Raw genomic sequence first — 14,375 nt, forward strand, 5'->3', positions numbered from 1 at the left:
TTTTTACACTTTTGATTTCTTTTCCATTCAAAGAATTTAGCAAATCAAGAAAAACAGTTTCCCTTTTTGGGGTTTGGCGCATAACATAATATAAGATAAATATTCAGCCCGCGGGCCTTGAGTTTGACACGTGATCTAAAGTACACATTTGTCACTATGTACGTATGTTTAACGGTTCTTCAATCTGAAGTTGAGTCAACTTGAAGCTTTTTGATATGTGGATATATTTATGGAACCTTCAGCAGACCGTCGTGTGGAGCTGCTAATAATAATAATAATAATAATAATAATAATAATATGAACATGATACGTTCTTGGAGACAAAACCCTCAACAGTCCTCCATATCAAGTTAATGTTGTAAAAGAGTGTAATATGTCATTTATTGAGCTGCATTCATTAATTAAATATTGCACACTCACTCTTTTATTTGTTATGCTCCATTGTATAATGGCAAATTCTCACATGCACTGCTGTCACGTGTTTAATACTTATTTATTGCTCTTTTTGCATAATACCATTTGCACAATCTGTATATATACTGTACTACTCAGTATTTTTACTGGGACTATTGTATTGTATTGCATTACTGCCATACTACTACGTTTACTGACTCTATGTTTGATCTGTATTTTTGGGAGACTCTTTACCTATTTTGTATGTTTATATTTTGCGTTTTTAATATGTAACTCTATGAAGTCTTAGCCAGGTGGTTGTTGCAAATGAGAATTTGTGTTCGACTGGCTTACCTGGTTAAATAAAGGTTACAAATAAAATGAAAGAAAATAATGATTGTCACTGGTGGGAAGAAAAATATTTTAAACAATGAGCCACGAGATATACAGCAACCATATCGTTCCAGCTTATAAAGTTAAAAAATGTACTTTAACATGCTGCAGACAGAGCAACATTCATTTGGAGTTGTGTTTCTGGCTACATGAAAAATTTTAAGTCCAATATTCATGCTCCTTTTGCTCTGTTTTGGTCTCCACCAACCCCTGAGACAATAATCTGGCCCTTTAGCTGCTAGACGTTTGACTTTCTTTTCTTGCTAGTTGCTTTCACTTTCACATTACACAGTCATATGACTCAATGCTGTAGTAATATTAATTATATTGATTGATTAATGCTGTTTTTAAACAAGATCAATCTAAGGCCAAAGTTGTTTCATTCAGTTTTTTTATCAGTCGTATTGGACAAAAAACTATGAAAACAAGACAAAAAAAACTACAAAGACCACAAAACATGGTAATTGTAACCTGCCCCCGTCTGCAGTAACACGTTTACTGGACTGGAGTACTTACAGATATTACTTCTTATATCTGATACTGGCCAAAATGAACATGCTGATAAACTGTCTCAGAGTGGACACACAGAGGACCTGCTGCCGTCCACAGGGCCCTCTTGTCCCCAGCAGCCCACAGCCATTCAAATATACACAGTACAGTGTCTCTAACTGGGACTGGGACCACAACTGGGTTTCTTTCCTGTTTACCCCAAATCAAAAGCTTTCAGTTCTCATGAGATTATTCAAACTCTGTCAAAGATGGACTGTAACTGCCTCTTGATTTATGGCAGCATGTCTGTTGTTATATCATAACAAGGTCATATTATTATTCATATTATACCAACGTGTTATAGGGATGGGTATTTGTGTGGTGAAAGTTAAAACCCCACGGAACATGTGTGGAGTCTAGAAAGTTCACCAAGCTTGAGTGATGCCAGTGGGCATCCTCCTACTCTTCTACTCCTACTTATAAAAAGGGGTTAGAACAGGACATCATTCACTTTGAATACAGCCACTCTGTATTTGATGTACTAGGGACAAAGCAACTAGTGCTCCATGCTGTTTCTTTAAAATATTTCATGTTTTAGAGTCTGTCTGATAATATATTCCCTGTTCAGGTTGGACTCACACGGATATGTGCTTGTGTAGGCCTATATACAAAAAGAGTATCAAATCCACACCTATGCCAATAACTGGAAATTTGAAAAAGGAGAAATGGACAGAGGTGTGTCACCAGACCGAAGGAGTCTAATCTTGGCCTTAGCAAGTCCTCGCTCTCGCGTTGGCCAACTTACCCTCCAGCGTGACTTCTTTCCCCGCCTTCTTCAGCGCCTGGACCGCCAGGTCGTGTGTTGCCTCCCGGAGGTCGTTCCCATTCACCGACATGATCGCGTCGCCTACCCGGAGAGCCCGGCTCTGGTCGGCGGCGAGCCCCGGGAAGATCTTGGAAATGAGGATGGGCATCCGGTTCTCGCGCCCCCCCTTGATACTGATCCCCAGCCCGCCAGACTCCTGTTTGACAACTCGAACTTTACGCACAGCTTCCGAGGGCCCGTCCAAACTGACGGGAACGTCGCCTTGTCTCGACCCGAAGCTGGACCCGGGACTGCCGTAGCTAGATCCGGGGCTTCCGAAGTCAGAGTTTGTGCCGTTATTCGGGTACTTCCCGGGGCTGTTTAGACCGTAGTTGCCGTCGTATTGACCCCGACTGACAACCCCGCGCCCCGGGCTGCCGCTGCGCCCCATACCCCCATGGTTCTGGTTCTGGAGTTGGTCCTGACCCGGGGTGTGACCACGTCCAAGGTTCCCCGGACTCGTACCCGGGTCGTTTCCGTTCGACATGCCATTTCGCAGGCCCGCCGAAGAGTTGCTGTAGTCCCAGTGATTGCCCCCCTGCCCGGGTGGCTCCGCTTCGGCCGTTAAAGTCAGCGTTTCTCGGGTAAGTTCGGCGGTCACTCGGATCCAGCGGTCGCGGAGCAGAAGGTCCAGTTGACCGTTTTTGTCCGCTCGGGTCCAGACTGCCATTCCGAGACGGTTGCCTGCTCCGAGGCGGGCCGCTTCACTCTAAACTCATCATCAACTTTTTCCTCTTTTTCAGAGTGCGCACAAGCAGCGACTAGGCTACACTGGCCCGCGTCGACACACCCACCCACACTGGGACTGCAGGCCCAGGGCGAGAAAAAACAGAAAGGGACTCCCAAAAAAGAGGGAGAGGAAAAGAAAAGAACAACTGGCTGTGACGGGCCAGCCTGAAGGCTTGTTGTTGAGTTCAAGCTCTAAAGCTGTCCGACTTCCACCGGGAAGTTAGCAAGAACAAAAACAACACAATATCCGTTCAGATCTTTCAAAATAAAAGGCACACACGGGGCACTTCTTTTGGGTCAGATTTTGGAGTGATAAAACGACTAAAATGAAATCTGCTTTTATTTCGAAATTATAATCACCTAGCTTGCGGTTTCATTATACTTCATTGTATCTTCACACAGCTTGTGAATGTGAAGAGTGAACTGAGAGCCGATGAGAGACAGAAAGACAGAGACAGCCAATAGACATGTAGACCTGTAGATCATTTATTCATGATGGTAGGGGCGGGGCATTATAGATCCACTAACTGGGGCCAAAGCTCACTGTGTTGGCTCTATTAATGGATACTGCTGACTACTATAGCCTACACTTTGATTCCATATGCTGGGAGGTTTTAATGGCATTGATTGCCCAAAGTAGAAAGATACAACTGTTGGCACTTCACTATGTCCTTGAAGCTAATAACATCTCTATCCAAACAATCACGATGCTTTGGCTCGGTTTGTTTGATAGACTCTGAGTCTTTATAAAGGTGTATGGAAGAGGGTTAGGGCCACCGGTGAGTTCTGAGTTAAACTCATAATTCTGAGAGTCATGTCAAAACTTCTGAGAAAAAAGTCAGACTTTTGTCCCAGAATTCGGATTTTTTTTTTCATAATTCTGACTTGAAACTCAGACAGACACTATAACATGTTTCTTAATGATTGTACATTAACTGGAAAGTTATTGTGTTTAATACAACGTCTCTATCCAGATTTTCTGCCAAATCACATGGCCACAGGTGACACTTAGCTTGGATTCTAGACAGTAAAGAAGCTGTATAGCAGTTTTCATACATATAAAATGCAACACAAAGTTCTTCACAGAAACCAAACAAAGTAACATGCAGCTTTTTAATAAAAGGAAACACTCGATAAACCCAGCATTCACTACAAATAATGAGGAGCGGAGGAAGCACTATCCTGAATCTCATAATCGATACGTGGTGCGTACCAACATACACCTACATAAGACAGATACATGCATAAATAAATAAAGCTCAATTAAAAGACAGATTAAAGGGGCCTGTGTCAATGGGAATTTGGGACGATTTCACGGCTTATTTTGCTTCTATTTAGAAGCAGTTGAATTATTACATTGGACGTTTGACCAAACCAAGTCTATTTAATCTCCTGACCTCGTGTTGTCCTCCCTCTGCAAAACTGACCCGGTCTGGTTTGTCTGTTTATAAAGCATAAAAAGTACCACCAAATTCGGACTTACATCTTCTTAGCCAAGTTGATTCCAACTCTTTTGAACTAGTTTTACACTTACTTTTTGCATTCAAGGTAAAAAAAAACAACGTTAAAATGATATGTAATTTCTGAGTAAAATTAGGAGAAAATGTTAATTGTTTTGGATTATGTTAGACTGGTAATGTATAGGTCAAATATTAGCCAGGATATCCCCAGGTCAAAACTATTTTCTGAAGAATTGTTTTGAAAACGGGTCAAATTGGACTCAAGGAAAATTTATTTTTAATGAAAAGAACTCAGCTGCTGCAACCGCCACGTTAGAAAAGCTCGGTCTATCTATGAAGAGATGCTGCATTACACTGGCCACTTTAAATCTATACAACAGCACCCCAAAAATGACCACATACTGTAGTAGTAATATCTCTCTAAAACAGTTAGTCCAAAACTGAACATGTGGAAGGATCTACTGTTGTTTACTGTTGTTATATTGCGTTGCATTATTTTAAGACAGCTGTCCCTGATAAGAGAAAACGGAGTTTGTTTAGCAGGACAGTACCAGTTTCCTTGTCTTGTTCAAACAATGTGGTGAGTTGAGTAATGGAAAACCTAATGTGTGTTCACTGGACAGGCTAATTAAATGAAATAAAATAGGATTTACAAATGTTAATCCCATTAGCCTGGTCACAGACCTCTGAACCTGCCGACAGCATCAAATACCAGAGGTCAGGCGATGCACTCATTGCTGACGGTTTCTCTCATTGTGCTTTTCTGATGGGATTTGTCCGGTTTATTTAAGTAGTTCATGGTTTCCTTGTTAACTGGCTCATGTTTCTCTGTAGTCCTTACCTGCTTGTCTCACCCTGTCTTTGTGTTATCAGTCCTTGTAGTATTGTCCCCACTGTCTTGTCTTCAGTTTCCTGTTTTATGTTGTCTATTCATTCCCTGTGTGTTATTGTTAATGTTTCCCTGTTCATGGCTGTGTGTTACCCGTGTTCTGTGTTCTCTAGTTTTCCTGGTTCTATCCATGTGTATGTCTCATGCTTGAGTTTGCTGTTTTACTCTGTAGTGTTAGCGTACGTCCCATAGCACTTAAACTGCATCCCTGACTCGTGCACTTGCCTCCCTTCTTCGTGCGTCCTTGGTGGGAAGACGTGAGGAAGGGAGTGGAGGAGTCAGGGATGCAACTTAAGTCATGAGGTAATAATGGAAGGAGAAAGGCAACAAGAAAATGGGTTTTAGAGGCAATCCTGATGTGCGTGGCAGGAAGTGCATCATATAGATGTTGGAAATTTGACTTTCACTTCCAAGTTCTACACTAAAGAACAGAAGGAAATAGATAGAAAATGAAGATGTGGCTTCACATTAGGACCTCTATGTATTGTGTAAATATCTAGTTCAAATACCTAACTAATCAAGACTATTTCCCGGCTTAGTTCTTCTATCTATTGTAGTTGTTAAGATTTTTCTTGGCCAAACACTATCTGTTCTTTTAAGAATTCCACACAACATAGTACACACATACAGACATAAAGTACACAGACTGCTGCATCACTCTGCATGGACATGCTCATTTTGCATGGAGAGACTGCCACTGGCCAACAAAATGGCACCCTGCCCGTTGTACAACACATCTATATAGTTGTCATATTATTTGCAGTGAGGGTAAGCCATCTTTCCAACATAAAATCCTGGAAAAAGAATAAGGTATCCTCAGATGAGATAAGAGTAATTTAAAAGTTTTGTTCAGGTCTTTGATTAAAAGTGGTTTTGTATGTACCAACAAAATGCTCTTTTAATCACCCTACACCCTAGTGGGGTCATTGGCTATTACTTTTGCATATTTAATCTTTACCAATGGGATTTTTCTTTTCTTTGTGAAGTGCAGCTCTGAGCCCAGTGAGGCGGAACACAGCAGGCAGAACCCTGACAGAGCACTTGGTCGTGTTTGTCACTAGATTTTATTGCAGTTGAGGTTTACTTAGTGTTTACAAAACCAGAGCAGCTTGGAAGCGTCCATGGGGAGTGAGAGAGGCGAGAGCTTCACAACATCATCATCATCATGCTGCTGCATCAGTCTGCAGCTTCAGCACCACAGATACATTCACAGTGTCGCTGCTAGCACACCTCCTCCAGCTGGGACTTTATAAGCACGTCTAAAATGCATCAGAAGCCTTGTTATGCAGCAAGCCATTCGTTTAAAGTCCTTTTTTGGATGATAAAAAATAAAAGTCATTATGCTGTGTGTACAAGCTTGTCATTTTACAATTCCGTTTCTGTCCTATGTTACATTCATGACAAGAACAAGGCAACCACAGAGAGCTAACAGGCCTGTCCTCAAACTACCACCACCCAACACCACCTGTGCCCCCTTCTCTCACAGTGTTTACCCATAACCACCGGTACTTTCCCTCTTTTCCCCTCGCCTCCCATATGCTTGCCCCTCCCAGCTGCTGTGAGCATCAGGGAGCGGCGTCATGGTGCTGCGGATAAGGCCGATACAGACAGAACTGCTTCTTACTCAAACCTATAAAGTGAATGGGGGGGGGGGGGAGATGTTCTGTGCACATCTGCTGGGTGAGATGGTGAGATATAGAAGATAATGTAGTTAGGAATTGGATGAGGGGATGGTGGTTGGAGTCGCTAGATTCTTTTAAAAAGGGTTGAATACATCTTCGTGGGGAACAAACTTTAGGTTTATATATCAGCATAACAATTAAATAACGCAATTAAAGCTCCAACCCAGCACCAACAATATTTAAAGAACTTTAAAAGGACCTTCCCTGGATTAGGTATTAATATTAATTTGAACCACTTTCATGGGAATTACTAATGTGCATACACCACGTGAAGCCTTAAAGAAGCCTACTTTCTCTGTGTGTGTACACAGTGTATGTAGTGCAGGGCACAACTCATTATGAGTGAGGGTGTGTGTTTGGTGTGTGTGTGTTGTGTGTGGGGGGTGGAGGGGGGGGGGGGGGGGGGGGGGGGCGAAATGGATAAAAAGTAATTCACTCTACTCATTGGTTTGCATTGTTGATCGTCTTGGTGTGGGACTGCGGCGAATAAGGCGGCGAAGGCGCGTGAAGCCGCTGCTGCTGATGGGTCTGGGGAAGGAGCTGGGGGTAACACTGTGACTGTGGGTGAGGTGGAGGGTGACACTGAGGGGGAGGTTGGTGAGAATGTGGATCAGGGCAAGTGTCGAGGTGTGATTGGCGTTGCAGCTGTGGTCTCTGAGGGGCGGGGGCGGCGGCAGCTTTGGCCTCCCTCTTGGGAGTGTTGTTGAGGATGTCCAGACTCCGGCGGCTGGAGGAAATGACGTCGGCAACAAACTTGGTGCATTCGGCGCAGATGTCCCGCAGCGTGCAGCCGTGGGCATACAGGTGGGGGAATTCCTCCTCCACCGAGCGGCGGGATAAGCAGCGCAGGGACCTGCAGAGGGACAGCGGGGATTCTCATGTTATATGAATACAAAGCTGGAGCAATCAATGGAATGGGCTGTGTGCAAAATTCCTTACTAACGTGCTAATTAGTAGCACTAACACTGTTGTAACACTGTATGTGTGATTTTTTTGTCCTAAATCTTAGTAAAAAAAAAAAAAAAAACAGTATGTGAATTGCATACTATTTCCCAGTATGCAATACTGGACCTGGCATAAGTATCCCACAATACAATGCGGTAGAATGGACAACGTTCATAACCTACAAACCGAGGCAGCTCTGTAACGTCACCAGCGTTTTGATTTACATTTCTACATATTTAAAGCTGTTGGTCTAGTTGCTTACTTTTTCAGTAATTAAAGCATTATCTGGCTAAAGCTCAGGTGGACATGGGTTACCATGGTGACGCGTCTCCGATGACAAGGGCTCTCGGGAAGTGACGTTGAAAATTACATCTTATTGTGTCCAAAAAGTACCCATTACAGCTTAATTACACAAAAGTATTAACAATAGTATACACACTGAGTATGTAGTGCGAGCCTAGTGTTATCAGTCTTTCTGACTGACATCGATGAACAAGTTCATGCAGAGATCGTGTCTGACAAAAGAAGGTTTAACCTTTACCTAATATCTTAGTATTTTAATATATTAGGTAAAGGTCAGTGTAACAAAGAGGTTGTACTTATTTAAAACTAAATAAGGAAAACTGCCTTGGATAGGCCACATGATGCAAGCCTTTTCATGCATGTAGGAATTTTCCTGTTAGAGATTATGATGATCATCAATGGGAGATTCATCCATTACTTTTTTATTTCTTTACACTTGTCATATACAGTCCCACTCTGGGCTCTTGTTTACTGACTATAATGTGCCACTTATAATTTAAAGCTTATGTTGTCTTACCGTAGACCAAAGATCTTTTCACTTTTTCAATGTTTAGGGCGTTTTTTTACGTTATGTTCTGTTGTTTTAGACTTCCTTTTCATTGTTTGTTGCTTTTCTAGACATTTGTTGTTGGGGTTTTTTTGGCGCTAATTTTAACATCCCATATTTTCTGACATAAAAAACTTTAACTATGTGTCAGATATACCCGAGGAATACATTAGGGTTAATATCTTTTTTGTGGCAGCATTTTAAAAAGTGAATACATTATGATTGACTTTCAAAAAGAAACAAATATACTGTAACAGCTGAGCAGCTGGAAAAAATAAAGCTAGATTATTTTCATGTTTACCTTTTGAAGATTATTAACATAAACACACAACATGATCAATTGTGCAAGAAATGAAAAGAAAGACATGAGGCACTGGGATGGAACCAGCACAGTCACTAAGGAAAAGATTAAGGTAATCTTTTCTGATTAAAATAACGCTAACATTCGCGGTTATAAATCCTATTTCTGTCCTGAAGCTGTGCGGCCGGGTGGTGATGAAAGGTGTCAACAGACCAGCACGACACCAGGCCTGCATACGGCACTCTCACTCCATCTCAGTGTCTAGCGCTCTCACTTCATCCCTCTTTCAGTCCCTCTCTTACTCTCACTTCCTTGTCTGTCTTCACACAGACACAAGGAGTGAAGATATTAATGACAGCTGGGTAATTATTACATAATGGCCGGAAGAGGCCTCGGAAGAGGCACTGCACTGATTATATAACAAAAGGATTGTGGGGGGGTGGGAGGGATTGAGTAGGCAATCTGCTATCTGTTGAGGTAAGCACAGAGGCAGGTGGTGCTTAGGTTGGACAAAGTTAGCAATCAGCAGATTGACGGGGGGGCAGACTGGAGCAGATTTAACCTGGGCCTGTCGCAGCTAACCATCAGCTGGTTCAACATGCTGATGTTAGGCACGGCACATGCTAGTTTGTCTATTAGATTATGAGATACATGTCTGACATGTTGAATTTTGTAAAAGGGCAGCACCATTTTGGACCAATGGAGAGTCCAACATGCCCAGGGTGGCACCTTGAGGAGTATGAATGTGATCAATACACCTTGTGACAAAACTAGTGCTTAGATTGTGATATTTCTTAAAATTAAGTATGCGACCCCTCGTCACAGGTTGCATTTCAAACAAAGATAGATTTTTGCTTTTCAGATTATTTCATTTCAAACATTTTAGGGGCCAAAAACCAAGTTAATGTTATTTTCCAATGCACCTGCACAGAAACAATTTTTGGATGTTGTTTCTTCAAAAAAGGGCCAAAAACCAAAAAGCCTCAGAGCGGATAGTTTAAATAGAACAAGTACGTGCCCGCGGTATCCGCAGCTGTCCGTTTGGGAGTACAGTATAACTGAGCCTTTCCACTCTCTGGTGGGTCTATAGATAAACGCACACTCACTTATACACTTGGCTCTTGTGTCCATGGCTCTTCGGGGCGCTGTGGAAGCCTACAGTGTACACAGGAATATGGGCCATCTTCTTCGAGGGAATCTTCATCTGGAGCACAGGAAGAGGCACAAGAGAAAACAATGAGACAGAGAAAAGAGTGAGGAGACACAACAGGCTTTCATAAAATTATTTAGAGAGTCTCCAAGTACAGCCTATGGTTTCAAAATACACAAAAACTAAGGCCACACCTACACAGCAAATACACACAGTCACAAATTAACATCTAAATCACTAATCAAACAGATGTACCAGGTCCTCCAACCCATACGACCACATTGGTCATTGGTCCTAACCTCTAATACGTCTCGCAGGAGTGTTTCCTAAATTAGTACCCCGACCGGTGGTAGGGGGGGGTCACATGTCCTCATAACTCAACGTAATGGTCGCATTTTAAAGGACCTCATATTCTGCTCATTTTCAGGTTCAGAATTGTATTTAGAGGTTGTACCAGAATAGGCTTACTGGGTTTGAATTTCAAAAAACATGTTTTTGTTGGAGTTGCACATCCGCAGTACTCAGGTAAAGATTAGCTAGCCAGTCAGAAGCAGAGTAGGGGGGGCCATGACAAGCAAGCTAGTGTCATGAAGAACAACAACCCTTCAGCTGGTCACCATGGCTACGGCTCAGCGGTACATGTTGGAGCCCCTGTCTGACCCTGAAACACAGGCACAACAAGCCGAACCAGTTTCAGAACCTAGACTGGAGCAAGTCCTTTCAGAGTAAGACAAATTAGTCGTTCTTACGTAACGTTTTAGTTCTGGATTCTGTCTCCTGGACATGTTGCTGCATCTATCTGAACTCTTCGGGGCCCCGCTCTAGCTACCTCGATCTGAGGGCGTGCCACACTAGCAGCTAGGCGAGCATTATAATATACTGGATATATTTGGCTTAAGTCTCTAACGCGCCTGCTCTGTGGGCCCGGTAGTGCTGAAGCTGAAGGGAAGATCTGGGTAGTGTTTTGCACCCAAGTCAAACTGAGTAACTTGCACAGAGTAGGATCTAGAGCGTGGATGCATAAAAAGAAGTGTCTACAGCTCAGTGGTGCATGAGACCAAAAAAGATGGACTTTTGAGTAGAAAATGAAATGGATCTTCCACAGCTCATTTTTTAAACCCCCCCTCCCAACCACTCCGTTTCAGGCTCATCAAAATGAACAGAGGAAGGAAATAATTCTGCATTCAGCTTTTAGAGATTACAAAATGATTTAAATAAGGGTTATTTAAGTTTTCACAGTGATAAGTTGATGTAAGATTAATAAAAATGATCCGCTGATTTACAGAGGTCTCTAACAAAGTATGCAAGTCTATGGGAAAAAGCATTTTGGGCCCAATAGCATCACGCAAATGACCCCTGAGTTGTAATTACACGGCCCCCATGTCAAACAGCCCAGCGCTCATGCTGAGGGCTTTCATACCAATCCCTACATCCGGCCTGACCGGTACTGCGCATGGGCAACTGGATACTTAGATACTTTCATCATCAGCTTCAGAAAAAAATGACAACATTCTGTTTTATTCAGAACATTAACTGATTAAGCCACGCACCAAGCAGCTGCATTCAAACCCAGTGGAGCGAGTCGGAAGTAGTTTAGCAGTTAGTTGTACAGCTAAATAGCCATCTACAGGACGTGTGCAGGATGTACGACGTGTAGAACAAACCTGGTTTCAGGTACAGATCGAGCAGAGACAGGGTTTCTCCCTACGCAGACTTTGTAGCCCCTTATCCTACGCCACCTGACTACGGCCACTAGAGGTCGCCGCCACAAGAAACGTACATTTGGGTTGTTTTAAGCGGCTTGTACAAATGACCTATGGGGTCGTTTTGGGGGGAGGAAAGTCTCTGTATTTCAACTAAATAATGTTACAAAACACAAATGAGTCACAGCACCCCAACAAACAGCAGCACACACATCATTTAGAACCACAAAAACACACACAAACAGCCTAAATTTCAAACCTACAGAGCACAGAACCAGACATCCAACACGGGCTGGGACTGAGGCAACAGATAAAAACCGACAAAAGAACAACAGAAGAAATGACGTCAACAGAAATACCAGCCGCTTCACTACACAGTGCACTGGGATTACATTTCACTGGGATTACACCTTTTACAATTTCATATGACTAGACAAACTAAAATAATGTGTTGAATGGTACAATATACAATTTTGCAAAGCAATTACATAGCCAAATAAGCACAGAAGCATACAGAAAAAAGCACTTGATTGCCATCACTGACACATACTATAAGTTCTTAAAGTTACCTTTGCACTGCAGGAGCCGCACACCGATCTGTCAGAGAAACAAGTAGGAATCAATACACCTGTGTTCCTAAATGTCAAACGGATAGAAGTAAGATTTTTCCTAGCTGGTATCATAAAATGACCATGATAAATTGGCGGGGGTTAACTGGGCTGTTGATCATTTCCACTAATAATAATTAGCTTTACTATTAAAATTGTTAAAATAATGCCTTGTTGTATAAAGAACTACTATTTTTTCTATTTTGTTATTTCCACTCTTCATTCTAACCCCAACCGGCCACTCAGACACCGCCTACCAAGAGCCTGGGTCTGGGTCTGTCCCAGGTTTCTGCCTAAAAGGAGTTTTTCCTCTCCACTGTGGCCCTGTTGCTGCTCTGGAGGAAACTACTAGAACTGTTGGGTCTTTGTAAATTCTGGAGTGTGGTCTAGACCTCCTCTATCTGTAAAGTGTCTCGAGATAACTCTTGTTATGAATTGATACTATAAATAAAATTGAATTGAATTGAATTGAATTGTGATTTCAGGCCACCATAGCTTAAAGAGTAACTTCCTTTTTTTCCATCCTGGCCGGTATTTTCCTATGATTTTATGTCTAAGTGACTGATAGGAACAACAATCTCTGACATTGGTCTATATTAAGCGTGAACACTGTAACCAGGAGCTGCAGACCGGTTCACCGGAGCCTTATGGGGCAAAAGTACTTCATCAGTAGCGTCCACTAAAAGTTCTGTTTTTGCCGCTGACAGGCTCAGATTAATATTCTAAAATGTAAATACAAACTGCACAATGCCTTATTATGCCGACTGCAGCGATCACACTTATTCCTGGACCAATGTCAAAGATTATTGTTCCCATCAGTCACTTAGAAACAAATACATAGAAAAATGGGTTGAAAAAAACAGTAAGTAACCCGTTAATAAAAAAAAAGAAATATTGAGTTATGACCCCAGTATTACCTAAAATCCTGGCTATGGCCTCGGAACAAACATCCTTTAAAGATAGAATTTCACGAACAGGAGAGAGGAAAAGTTTTCTCTGATACCTTTTACACAGTAGGCAGGTCGATGGCCATGAGAAGAGGGAAATTAACTTTGCAGCAGCAGCAAACCCTACACACACACACCACACACCACCCACACACACACACACACCACACACACACACACCACACACACACACACACCACACACACACCACACACACACACACACACACACACACACCACACACACCAACACCACACACACACACCCCCACACACACTTTACTGTACAGTACGGTCAGTCACAGTGAGAAATAGCAGCGAGGGAAGCTGCGCTCCGCTACCTTTCCTCTCTTCAGGTTACTGTAGAGCTCTTTATTCTGAAGAAACTTCTCCATCTCTGCTTTGACTAGCACTCTGCGCACGTTGATGACCTCATCCACTGTTAATGCCAGACTCTCCACAGGGTGGCTGAACTCCTCCTGAACACAGCGGAAGAAGAGAGGAGATCCGGCTGTCAGACCACTCAATAGTGAGCAGTAGATTAATAGATATCAAAAAAACTGTTATGTGACACTTTAAAACCTCAAAGGCAAAACACTGCAAAAATTAGTCTCTGTGTTATGAACACTACTTTATTTGTTCCACCGTAAGCATTTTTGAGGACATTCTATCCTGGACTGCCAGGGCGCCCCCTGCACTGCATATATTTAACACAGAATCTGGACGCTTAAGAAATGGATAGCAATAATAATTGATTTCATAAACAAATGGCTGCACAAATGAATGCTGATGTTTCTCTGTGTCTACTGGATGTGTAACTAGGCAACTGTTTGTTAACTTAACAATAAATAAGTTTACAAGGTGATTGTATGTCTCCGTTGGTAACATGCTTAATTGTTAAAAAAAAACATATTTTTCCTCATACTGGCTGTCTGAATATACCTATATTCAATCATCTTTCTTTTTGAGGCC

At 42.4% G+C, this 14,375-nt stretch overlaps 2 protein-coding genes across 2 annotated transcripts in view; both read right to left on the reverse strand.

Moving 5' to 3' along the window:
• LOC116693405 (beta-2-syntrophin-like) overlaps positions 1–3,073 on the reverse strand; it is a 24,657-nt gene extending 21,584 nt beyond the window's left edge. Inside the window, exon 1 of the mRNA XM_032522354.1 lies at positions 2,081–3,073. Within this exon, the coding sequence (XP_032378245.1) occupies positions 2,081–2,810 (730 nt within the window). The 5' untranslated portion in view covers positions 2,811–3,073. The remainder of the gene's footprint in view (positions 1–2,080) is intronic.
• The window catches only part of LOC116693482 (protein spire homolog 2-like), a 46,187-nt gene that overhangs the window by 4,663 nt on the left and 27,149 nt on the right, over positions 1–14,375 (reverse strand). The window contains 6 exon segments of the mRNA XM_032522486.1: positions 7,334–7,753; positions 10,103–10,200; positions 12,419–12,446; positions 13,461–13,496; positions 13,498–13,527; positions 13,737–13,882. Of these exon segments, the coding sequence (XP_032378377.1) occupies positions 7,342–7,753; positions 10,103–10,200; positions 12,419–12,446; positions 13,461–13,496; positions 13,498–13,527; positions 13,737–13,882 (750 nt within the window). The 3' untranslated portion in view covers positions 7,334–7,341.

Source organism: Etheostoma spectabile, chromosome 8 (assembly GCF_008692095.1).
Source record: "Etheostoma spectabile isolate EspeVRDwgs_2016 chromosome 8, UIUC_Espe_1.0, whole genome shotgun sequence".
Taxonomy (NCBI): domain Eukaryota; kingdom Metazoa; phylum Chordata; class Actinopteri; order Perciformes; family Percidae; genus Etheostoma; species Etheostoma spectabile.